The following is a 12322-nucleotide window of genomic DNA, read 5'->3' as shown; positions in this document are numbered from 1 at the left end:
CATTTTGAATTCCTGACATGACACAATTATTTTAAGACATTTATCTTCGAGTGTTGCTGCAGAGATTGATGCCATTTTATCATGTTGACATCTTGCAAATATCTTGATGTGACAAACACATACATACACATTTGTCCCAATGGATGATATCTTCAAAGAGGTCATGCTACATCCAAGACGAGCTTTGTAAACTGTCACTAAGCCTCTAGGTATCCTCTCTAAGAGCGGTTCTGCAGCCACAGACTCAAATATTTTATCTGATCATGCTTTATGATGTATATAACATGGAACAAAATGAAAGTCAGACACGATTCACAAAAGACAGCTGTTGGATATTGAAAAACAGTTGGGGCCAGGAATGAAGCAAGTTGAACTTGATATTTTCCCACAAACTGAATTGTTGATTGGAGAATGACCCTAGTTTGATTTTACGTTGTAGATAGACAATAGATAGCTTCTTTAGATCCAATAGTTCTAGAGAATATAGTTTATTTTACTACTAATACTTTGGGCTTCTGCTGGTAGAAATTGAAAAGCTGTTCATCGAGACTTGGGATAGCTGATGTGTGAGGTGGGTATGGAAAGATAATGCCCTTTAAGTTCCCTGTCTCTTACAAGGGCTTTAACTTGTAGAAATCAGCCCCTTTTCTCCTCTTCTGCCCAGGCAAGATGGCTACTCATGTGAAATGCAGGATCCCATGGGAAAAAATATTAATGTATAGGATCCTTAACTCTTTTTTATAGTGCCACTTAAGTACCAAAATATCTATGAAAAGCCTGCCTACCTCAGGTTGGTCATATCTATAACACAAAATACCTTTGTTTAATTAAATACTGTATATTGTCATCATCTAGGTACAATCCTACATTTCAGCCCTAAAGTGTTAATGTATCTGTTAGCAGTTGGTTGATACAAATGGCCAGAAGGATATGAAACCAATCAGTTTCCTTCAGGGGTTTTGAAAATATGAGAAAGTTCCAAAGGTCCTTTTTTGTCCGCCCATCACAAAAAAAAGAGAACTTTCTCTCCTATTTTCCGATAACAGAAATACATGTTTAATTTTAGCTTCGTTGTTAATGTCTTTCATTGGAGGGTCTCCCCCACCCCCACTCTGCATGGCTCATCAAGCTGACGGGGGATAAACATCAGAGTCGCAGCAGGAATGCAGTCCTAAACCCCTTCAAGCTGTGATTAAACAAAAACAAGGCTCAATAAATCAAATGTATTTCTCTTGGGTTTCCTTCATCATATTGCTTGATTTTCTGCAGTGATAATAATAATACTGGAATTACACCGAAGGATAATTTGTATTGTCTGTGGCCAATCAGGAATTTTCAAATGTCCTTTCCTATTCTGCCACAAACAAAACAGAACAAAAAAATCAGTGTGCTTCCCTGCTTCTTAATTTAAAAGATATATATAAATAAATAAGTGTTCCATCCTTGATCTGTTTCTGATAGGTGTTTTTTCCCATTAATTTTAATTTAGGTTTATTTATTCTGAAATGAGTCCTGAATTGCATATATTTGCATAACTACCCCTGACTATATCACTGCAGAAAATCCACTGAATTGTAAAATGAGGGAAGAGTAGGCTCTAAATGTCTGAGGGAACTTTTCTCACTTTGTTAGGCTCAGATCATTTCCTGAGGATTCTGAATACTGGGAAATGATAATACTGCTCCTCTCCTCCCCATAAGCTTTCTGGTGCGTAACCTCTCAAGATGGAAGCTCACCTAGAGATGCCCTCACACTTAGAAGGACTGCAGGTTCAAAATAAAGTGACAAAACCAGCTTCCGAAAGTTAAAATGAAGTACAAGAAGAAAAAGGACAAGGACAAACTACCATTGTTTTACTTTTATCACCCTCAAGTGAGGAATCCCCTTGAGTGTGGGACTCCCTGGGCTCAATCAGCCCCTCCTTCTTCCATCACTGGTTACTTTAAAAAAAAAATTAATAACCCTGGAATGTGTCTCACTTGCTTGCCTCCCATCTGATTATTTATCCCAAGTGAACAGCCTTTCCATTCACTAACCCCGTGTGGCTAGTGGGTTTGGGAAATGTCAAGATTATCTTCCAGGTTCAGGCTTTGCACTGGGTTTGTTCACAGCTGCTTGCCATTCAGTTCCTGTTTTTCCATTGATAAAACACATTGCACATGGCTGGGTTTGCATGATTAATACAGCTGTCTAAAGCTTTCTCAGAAAACAAAACAAAAAAAACCCCCCAAAATTAAAGTTTAAAAAAAAATTAAAATCCAACCCGCAAACAAACCAGGCTTGCAGAAATCTGAAGTCCACCTGGCATGTTTTCTCCCGAAGGGCAACTGGTGTTGTTCTGGGCAGGCCTGGCATCAGAACAGCCAGATTCCATCTCCAGTAGGAGGAGGCGATATACCTGCCCTCACCTGGCACTCCCAGAAATGGGTTCTCAAGATCAGATGCCACTGGGATGGAAGGAAAACTGGGAGAAAAATCCTAAAACCACACCATGCTATAAAGATAACTGGACAATCCCTATAGCTTTATGTATCTTCTGTGGGATATTATCCCAGGTATCAATGAGAAATGTCTCTTTTTAGCTCTTCATTATAATAGCAGTTTCATCTCTAGTAATAATAATAATAATAACAACAACTAACATAGAAAGTGGGCTTCTCATGTACCGATAGAGTTCTGAGGGCTGTGGCATGTATTAACTCAATTAATCCCCACAATCCTAAGAAACTAACATGCACCATCTCCCGGAATTTTTAACCATCAAACTACACCCAAATTCCAGGCTATGCCTCACAGCATCCAGGCACATATATAAATCTATAGCACATTATAAATAACCATTATGTATGCATTTGTGTTCATTAGGTATGTATCTGTCTAATGAATTTTAAACACTCATCTAGTTTATTTTATGTATTATAATGGTTATAATACATAATACTGTTACCTTAATATCCATACACTTTTACAAAGTCTATTTCCAGATATACTCAACACAGAGATGTATGCCCAACTCACACAGAGATTTATATGAAAGCATTCATCTTTAAAAAACATGAGCAGAGCTATCTGGCATCAGCACATCTAATTTCACACACTTATTCAGGCTGATTTACATACACACCTCTATTAATCATGGATAATTACTAGCATTGTTCTCTTTAATTCAGTTTTTCCAACTGTGAAATGGGAAAGAAATTATATCTTTCATGCCTACAAGCTCAGAGTGGTTTTTTAAATAATAAATAAAGGAGAGCTTCAAGTTCCCAGAAAGAAAGCATATTGAATTTAAAATAATCATACTCAGATGCACATACTTCTTATAATTTCTAGAAGTACTGATATTTAAAGACATACTTGTATCAGATTGCCTGGATATTAGCTAGCTACAAGTTCATTGTGGCTTCATTACAGTTTGACGTATTACAAATTCTAGAGATTTCTGAAGTGCCCACTGCTGACAAGTTTAAATATGGAAGTAACCCAAGGCCAAATAACAAACATTATTATTTTTCACCAATATCATAGTACACTTAGAGAAGCTTCACACTGCACGGTTCTCTATTGTCTGACACACATGCGTGCACACGCACACACACACACACACACACACTCTTAAACTTTCACTGAGCGCCCATCATGCATGTTACCACCTGTCAGACTGATCCAAAATCATCACTCTACAGAACCTATCCTTTTTTCTGGTCAAAAATGTCAAGCATGTCCCAAGGAGGGTTTTAATTTTTAAATACATCTCATATATCTCTCCTTTCCCATTAGCTGGTGGGGAAAAGGCCTTGCTGTTACTGATAGTACTTGGTAAGGGGTAACACAAGTTTACAGCAAAATCATGGGTCCTGACTAATACACACAAAGATAATTAAGAACTGACACTAATACCTGATGACCATGTCTGATTCCCTTACTGGAAGCAACAGGCTGATTTTCTTCAGTGGCTGGGAACCAAGTGGGATAGCTGTGTTGAAACCTCACCTAGAATCAGTACTTCTCTTGCCAACCCAGTGATTCAGACCCAGCTGTACCAGGCGCTTCTCTTTGTTGAATCCATTTCGGTGCCTTATTCTTCTCAGCTCTGCGTTCTTGCTTCTGTTCTGTTCCCTAAACAATACTGGTTCTCTCCCTGTTAAAATTTGCCAGCGAGAATAAACCTGAAATTTATTCACACTATTATTTAAATGTCCAACGGTGGCTTGGAAGTGTTACCTGTCTCAGAATTTACATTTAGCTTCAAGCTAAATGGCTAAAAATCCTACGGCGTCAGTTTAAAGGTAGGAGAAATTTTAGTGCTGGGACTCTTTTCTAATGCTTTTTCCTACTTCCCTAGTCTGTTTCTGCCTACACCAGTCAGCCTTGCCTGGTGATCTTCCTGTACTTAGGCTTTGCTGTGCTATGTAGATTTCTAGAGCCAGCAGGGATTTGAAGATGAAAAATTTTTTTTGAAAATCCCAGCTCCCACTAAATTTTAATTTGATGGAAATATTTCTCTTCTATGAGCTTTATGGGGAAAAAAAATCTTTCAAAGTAACAATTACATTTGGGGATTAAGTTTAAGTAATTGACAGTCTTGTCTTTTTAATTAAAAGGAATAAAGCTCCCTGAGAAGAGCTCAGTGAGATTTGCAGCGGAAAATGTTGGCACGATGCCCCAAAGGGTGAGAAGACCAGGATCTGGAATGGACAGAAAATGCTGATGCAGGTCTCCCTGGTCTTTAGAGTGCATCCCCAACAGAGCATGCCCTGGCGTCTGCATCAGCGTGCCATTTAGCAGGAGGGTAGCGTTGTGTTGTGAGGAGCATTTCTGGGTGTAGCCAGGAAGAAGGTTCTTGCCCTGGGAGCTCTGCTCTAGGTTCAGAGACATTATATGGAGCAAGAGTCCTTGAAGGAAGAAGGGGCACTGCTTAGAGTCAAAAAAGAAAGAATACATACTCCTTCTGGAGTTCAATCATCAATAGAGTCTCAGCTCCTGACAAGTGTCCTATGATAGCCCCCCAAAGTATAAACGTGAATTTTTGTCTGGTCCTTGGCTCTTTCATTCTTCTTTACCTGAAATTTGTATTCCTGCTATCTGTATTTCGTGGTTTTCTTTCTCTCTATATTCTATACCATAGTCACCTCACTTTACATATATACTTTTTCTTTGACATCCTTCAAATAAAACCAAAGAAAATGTTTTGATAGTATTAGCATTCACTTGTAAACACTGGTTAGCAGCCATGCAAGCAAAGCCATCATCTCATCTATCTGGAGGACACATCTACTTCTGAAGAGGCAAGATACAAATTAACCTTAGTAACAACTTCCTGTATATAGTCACTCTGTCCTCACAGTGGTCTTTCATCATCACAAGTCATTTTTAGGTATTAAATTAAACAAGCACCTCAGTCAGGGGGAAAAAATCAGCTTAAGTGGTCCCACCTTATATCTCCCCTTGTATACTGCTGTGAGGAAACACACCTGCCAAGTAAGAACACAGCATGACATAATGAGTTTGGAATTCCAATTTAAGGTGTTCCTATGTACCCAGATGTATGATGGGAGTAGGCAGACCACTCACTAGGACTCCACCGAGAATTGTCAGCTTATATCCACCACAAATCAGTGGGGGGGAGAGACTTTACAAGTCATTTATCATGCTTCCTAATTGGACCCTGGGGAGCCCAGCACCACCATAGTTTATGGCACTGTTTTGCTTATTACCATGCTGATTGTAAAAGAAAATGCTTCCCACATCTCTGTAACACATATGTATGTTTTAACACCTAGGCATTACCACTAACAGAGTATCTTTACTATATATCACAGCTGTCAGTCCATTCTATTTTCTCTGCCCTACACTTGTAACAATGGTTCTAAATTAACCACTCACCTTCCAAACTTTGCAGTTCCAGTGGGACTTTTTTAACTGCCTGAGAGACATTGTTTGGGGCAAGAGTAGCATCCTGTGGTTTAAAAAAAAATGAAATAGCTGTGTTCTGGTTAATTGTCCATCCTGTGTACCATTCAGTCCTCTTTCGGCCACACAGCACCAGGCCTTCCCAGCCATGTTCTCTGTCGGAAAGTTGCTTGGCCATTCTAAAGTGCTTTTCTTGATTATGTGTGTGGAGTTTGTATGACTTGGAAGCAAGGGATGTTTGGAGCACAGAAACAACTATAAAAATAAAGAGAACAAAAGAAAGAAAAAGAGAGAAAGAAAGAAAAAATCAAGCAGTAGCTTGCAGTTCTCTTTGTTGAACTGCAAGTTAGAAAGTAACTTGGGAGATATGTTCTGTTTTCCTCGCCGGAGCTCCAGAACACAGGTAAGTTCATCGTTGAAAGGTGCTCAGTGTTGCAGTGCTAAAAAACAAAACAAAACAGAACAATCTCACTCATTGGAGGTTGGTCTTCCCTTAGAGTATCAACCCTCCCATCCTAAGTCATTCAATTAATAGTGTGACTTGTTGTTCTCCACTTGGATGTACTCTCCACTTTCTTGTGCTTTTTATGGTTTCTTTTAGAGTTCGTGTTTTCTTTTTCTTGAGATTTCTTACCATTAGGAACACAAGAAAGAGACTTCATTCTTGATGGCCAGTGCAAGTAATTTCTGGCCCAGCTTATCTGACAATGGACAATATGTGGACCACACCATTCATTCACACAAAACAAAACAAAAAACCTATCCTAGGACTAGGGCAAACTCTGAGCTTGGTCTTGAAAATGACTGTGGAAAATAAGCAGGACACAGCCTCTGCACTAACAGAGCTTACAGACCAGATGGGACAGTGGATGAGGAGTTAAGCAATCATAAGAAAGGTTACTAAGTTTAGGATACCTGTATACCTGTATAGAGCACAGAAAAGGGAGCCTGGACTGGTCAGAGAAGGCTTCCAGGTGAAAGTGAAGTTTAAAAGGCAGAAAGGAGGAAAGAGAGGAGCAAACATTCCAGTACATACAAAAGTTTAGAATCCGGAGAGAGTTAAACAATATTAAGTCTAATTAATTCTTAAAATCTGAAAAATGACGTTTCCCTAATAGTTTCTTATTCCTTCTCATTTGCATCTGGCCTGTTTTAAAAAGAAAAGACATGTGACAAACCAGTGGGGTTTAAAGGCAAGGGAATTTGCATTTATACCTCTGCTATACTTTGAAGACAAGAAATATCTGTTGGCTTATTTGTACAGACATGTACCAATACTATATACGCTATGTATGGTAGGTAGCACTGTGCTGGGTGAGGTTTTTGGGAAAAAAAATACTGAGAGCCTATTTGGCAGAACATCTAGGGAAAACTTTGAGCCTCTCAACAGGGAGGTTTGATGGTAAATTTCAATTTTAGTTGTAGGAAGGGTCAGGTTGTAAGGCGCCATCAATATTTTCAAGGATCTGCTCCAGAACCTGGTGGTGATGTTATATTTGGAGTCAGTGATGCAGCAGGAGTATGAATCACTGAGGCATCCTGGCACTGTGAGTAATAAAGTCACTTGGCAAAGGTCCAAAGCACGACTGCCTTTACCAAGTCCTGAACTGTGATGCTTAGTGCCGTAGACATAGGTCCAAGGGATATAGGTCCAGAGCGTACCACGTTCTTTAATCCCTTATCTTATTTCCAAGAGCTTTGGTCCCCAAAACCTCACAAATTCATTTGTTATCTCAACATTCAAATTCTGCAGGCCAGTTACTTTGTTTTATGGTATTTGAATGGTTTTTTTTTATTTTGAAACATAGAAAATGAAAACACACATTACATGGATTAAAGACAGTCTTGAATCTTAGAATTTAAATCTAAAATGTATTCTAAAATGGATCTGCAATTCACAATTTAAGACTGGGAAATGAAAAGAGAGGAAGAAAACCAGAAAGAACGACAATCTCTAGAGACCTACGCAAACCTGTGCTTTTAATCCTTTTTAGCAAGTCAAATAAATGAAGGCACAAAAGGCTTTAAAATATACATAAAACGTATGTTTTTAAACATGGAAAATATAATCTACTTTGTACCAACAAGTAAGCAGATTTGGGGTTAGGAGGTAGTTGTTTATTAAATGAGATGACTGGTCTTTAAATCCCAACAAGGGCAAAAGCCCAGAATTGTACCCACAGGTACAACAGGTGCATTCTAGATACAAGGGCAGAAGCAGTTGTTTCTTCTAGAAGGCAGAAACTGCCTGTCTGGCCCCAATACGTTACTGACAGCTGATTCAAATACATTTACTTGTGGAGGTTTTTTTAATCTCATATGTTTTTTAGGTGGAGTGGCCCTGGGAAACCCCTTTATTAAACTTAGACCCTTGGGCATTCTCTAACATTTTAATTCATTGATTATTAAAATTTAAATTTCTCAGGCTATATAAAAAACCTGTAGGATTTGAGAAAGCTGACTTGCCATAACAGACTTAATGAAGCTCTCTCTTTGTGGTGAGAATGCTTGGCCAATCTGCACTTTCTATAACAATCCATATTGCCATTGAGCAGGGTCCATAGCAGTTAAAGTCAAATCGCGCACCTATACTACTCTACAGAGCAATTATATCAAGCCTACAGTCAGAAGGACCTCATAAACCCATATAAGGCATTTTTTATTGCCTTGTCATTTCATGTTGTTAAGACTATATTCCTTATAGAAATTAGACATTACCTATCTTACCTTCTGTTTGGTTTTGCTCTATGATGCCAGCCAACTAAAAAAGAGAAAAAAAAATCAATCTCCTTGTTATAATGTCAACCCAAAGCCAACTATTATTTTCTTTTCCCCAGATTTCGAGGTTTCTCTTTTAATGCAATTCTTTGTTTTTATAAATAATTTTCGGGGCGCCTGGGTGGCGCAGTCGGTTAAGCGTCCGACTTCAGCCAGGTCACGATCTCGCGGTCCGTGAGTTCGAGCCCCGCGTCAGGCTCTGGGCTGATGGCTCAGAGCCTGGAGCCTGTTTCCGATTCTGTGTCTCCCTCTCTCTCTGCCCCTCCCCCGTTCATGCTCTGTCTCTCTCTGTCCCAAAACTAAATAAACGTTGAAAAAAAAATTTTTAAATAATTTTCTATTCTGATAATAAGTGTTATGCATTCTCATTATGGAAGGTTTTGAAAATATATGAAACTATAGAGAAGAAAATAAAGATCACATATATCTCTCTCCTCAGAGATAATATCATTAATATGATACAGACAAATGTTTCATCTGAGATGTGAGCTGTCAGTAGACTATAAAATGTTTAAGTTAAAACACCTAGGCCATTCTCTGTTTTCTGTCCTTTCTGAGGCTGAGTGTGTTTCTTGACTTGCTCAAGCTCACAGCATGGGCAGGCTCAGGACCAGCCCTCCTGCCCGGGGCCAGGGCTGTCTCCACAGCTGCCAGCTCACTCACATCTCTTCCAGATCCAAGTCCACCCTGACTCGTCCTATAAGAAATTTCCTTTGTGTCACCTCCAGGATTTCCAGTAATAGCCACCCCCCCTTTCAGATATGGGAGCACTTACCAATTCTCTCTCTAAATTGGTGTAGTAATATTCCCCTTTTATAAATTTGTCTTTTTTAATGTAATAACCTTTAAAAAATTTTCTGATCCTCTTTACTGTAGAACATTTGGTTATAGAGAATTGTTCACTAATTGATGAGAATAAAAAAATGACTCTCAAATATTTTATTCACATTATACAATTAGAAATTACATCAGCCTTCATTTGGTTTGGGTTTATGTATTCATTTAACAAGGAGTTATTACCCTATGTCCAGGGTGGCAAATATTCTGCTCAAACATTTAGGGCTCCGACTCACTCCTAAATAGCACGAAACATGTGAGGTCCATTTCTGTTCAAATGTGAAGAGGAAAGCCCTTACAGGTATTTGAAAGTAAAGTGTAGGATTCCTTTCATGACCTGAAGCTAGTTAAGGGAAGCCATCTTCCTTTCTCAAATACTGATGACATACTAAAACTCCCTAGTTTCCAGCTAGTTTGATATGTTCTCTTAGTAGTTAGGATAATAGTCCACCTATGAACTAGGAAAACAGGAATCAGGATGCCTGGCTGGCTCAGTCAGTACAGCATATGACTCTTGATCTCAGGATCATGAGTTCAAGCCCCACATTGGGTGTAGAGCTTACTTAAAAAAATGAACAAATAAAAAAAAATGGGAATAGCCTTAAGGTTGAGGTTTAGCCCTGTTTCTCTATTTTGGCCTTTCCCCCTGAACTACACCCAGAATCATTGCTGTGGTTCTCAGAGAACATCACTCCAGAGGTATTAGGCATGAAGGGTTGTACAACATGAATACAGTAAGTGGGAAATAATCAAAAACTCCAACCACCTAAACAGAAATCACAGGCATATCTTTTTCTATGTCAAAAAAATAATAATAATAATACTTGCAAGTAGATGCTGCTGTTGCCTAAAGCCTCTGAGTGGAGAAACCTGCGAGAAAGAAATTAATAACTGTCTAAGCTTGAAAGTGTATTTGAAAATTGAATTAATAAACATCCCCCTTTTAAGCCACTATAATAATAAGGGTTTTGTTTTTCAAAACAGTGACAAAAAGTAAAAGAGCGCATAAAGCATAAGTGCCCATCGAGGAACCTTATAAATGTTATGCTTCAGGTGTTCAGCATCAGTGAAGGAAGATGAAACAGTGCATCGAATCTTCTTCATTTCTTTTATTAAATCCCTTAAGGATTTTAACCCCATGTCTCTCTCACTTTCTCCAGGCAACTGGAGGGCAAGATCCCCATTGAATGTGGACCTTCCCTGTCTCCTGAACATACAGTCTTACTAGATGGCCCAGAATGGTGGGGAACCAGGGGTGGGGGAGGGCAATTAATCATTTTACTTCAAACTCATATGTCATTTTCAAAACCTAAGACAGATGACTGGCCTTCTACAAAGAGTTGTGCCATACACAGCAGAGGAGAGAATGTTTCCTTGTTCAAATGGCTGTGGCAGGTTAAAAAGTGAGCCATTTATGTTCAAGTAATCATGGAATTAGAACAACTGCACAAACAACATAGACCTCCAAAGCTCTGTATATCCCACACATGGCTGGGAATGAATGAGTGCTTAGAAGCAGCGGGTTCGAGGTAAGTGGTTAAGAGTCCAGAGAGTCAAAGCACTGAAAATCAATTCTTCCCTTTATGGATTGGTTGTACCCTCATCTTCTCTTCCAGATAGAACTCAAAGAAGGAAAAATGCCAAAGTTGTTCATAAACACAGACTTGTACATTACCTAGGACAATAAGGGATTTTTCCAAAGTATAAACTCTAGAGTTTCCAATGACACATCTCTCTCACCTTCATATCACTGACTTCAATTCCTGAAGAGAATGAGAGAGAAAGAAAGGGAGAGAAAAAGGGAAAAAGAGAGAGAGAAAGAATGAATAAATGAATCCTACCACATCATGGAAGATGAGGAGGTAAGAGGTAAGAATAAGTCTTCTGGCCTTTGGACAAAAATAGAAGCCTGGGTTTTTATCTTCCAACATTTAAATTTTCATTAGTTGGGAAGATATTCTTAAATAAAGTTCAACACTCCAAAAATTTTTCTACCTGCCTGAATTTGGCGACTGATGAAAGTAACTCCTGGCCCCAGCTGGCTCTTCAAATGCCTGAATTCTCAGCAATAATTTTGCCTTGCCACTAGGGCATGATGGTTCCTAAAGCAGAATAGAATCTTCCTTTACCTAGAATCCCAGCTAGGATAGATCTTCAGGTATTAATTGATTGAATCACTCATTCATGTGTTCATTCATCTATCCATTCATTTATGCATGGGCATTTATTCAGCAAATCTGTTGGACACTTACTCCATGCTAGAGAAATAGTGAGCTGAGACTACAGTAGTAAACAAGGAAGACATGGTCTATGCCAATTAGAGAGACTGAATCAGCTCTTTCCAATGTGGCAGGCTTGTCTAACATGGCTAGGTGTAAAGTTAGGGGCATCTGGGTGGCTCAGTTGGTTAAGTGTCAGACTCTTGGTTTCAGCTCATGAACTCAGGGTTCATGAGTTCAAGCCCCACGTGAGTTCGAGTCCTATGTTGGCCTCTGCACTGACAGCACACAGACTGCTTGGGATTCTCTCTCTCCCTCTGTCTCTGCCCTTCCCCTGCTCGATCTCTCTTTCTTTCTCTCAAAATAAATAAGTAAACTTTTTAAAAATCTGAAAATTAAAAGTCAAAGACGGATGAGCATAAATAAATATGTCATAACACTTGCTTTCTCTAGTATTAAATTCTTTCCCCCCACGGTCTCCTTATACTCCATCAGCCAGAGCTAAAGTCTAAGCATGTAGCAATAATGCTTCCAGAGAATTCTAGAACTTTCTCTGTACTAAAATCCCCCAAAGT

General features: G+C 39.0%; 1 protein-coding gene across 5 annotated transcripts in view; it reads left to right on the top strand.

Moving 5' to 3' along the window:
* The window catches only part of LSAMP (limbic system associated membrane protein), a 655616-nt gene that overhangs the window by 625005 nt on the left and 18289 nt on the right, over positions 1-12322 (top strand). Inside the window, exon 8 of one of the 5 annotated variants that reach the window (XM_023260152.2) lies at positions 1701-1978. The exons of 3 other annotated variants lie outside the window; for them this stretch is intronic. In XM_023260152.2, the coding sequence (XP_023115920.1) occupies positions 1701-1780 (80 nt within the window). In that variant the 3' untranslated portion in view covers positions 1781-1978. Of the gene's footprint in view, positions 1-1632; positions 1979-12322 lie in introns of those variants that run through there. One more of the 5 variants, XM_023260153.2, reaches the window with a different exon arrangement.

Source organism: Felis catus, chromosome C2 (assembly GCF_018350175.1).
Source record: "Felis catus isolate Fca126 chromosome C2, F.catus_Fca126_mat1.0, whole genome shotgun sequence".
Classification (NCBI taxonomy): domain Eukaryota; kingdom Metazoa; phylum Chordata; class Mammalia; order Carnivora; family Felidae; genus Felis; species Felis catus.
The sequence above is the reverse complement of the archived record's forward strand: the minus strand, read 5'-3'. Positions and strand labels throughout refer to the sequence as shown.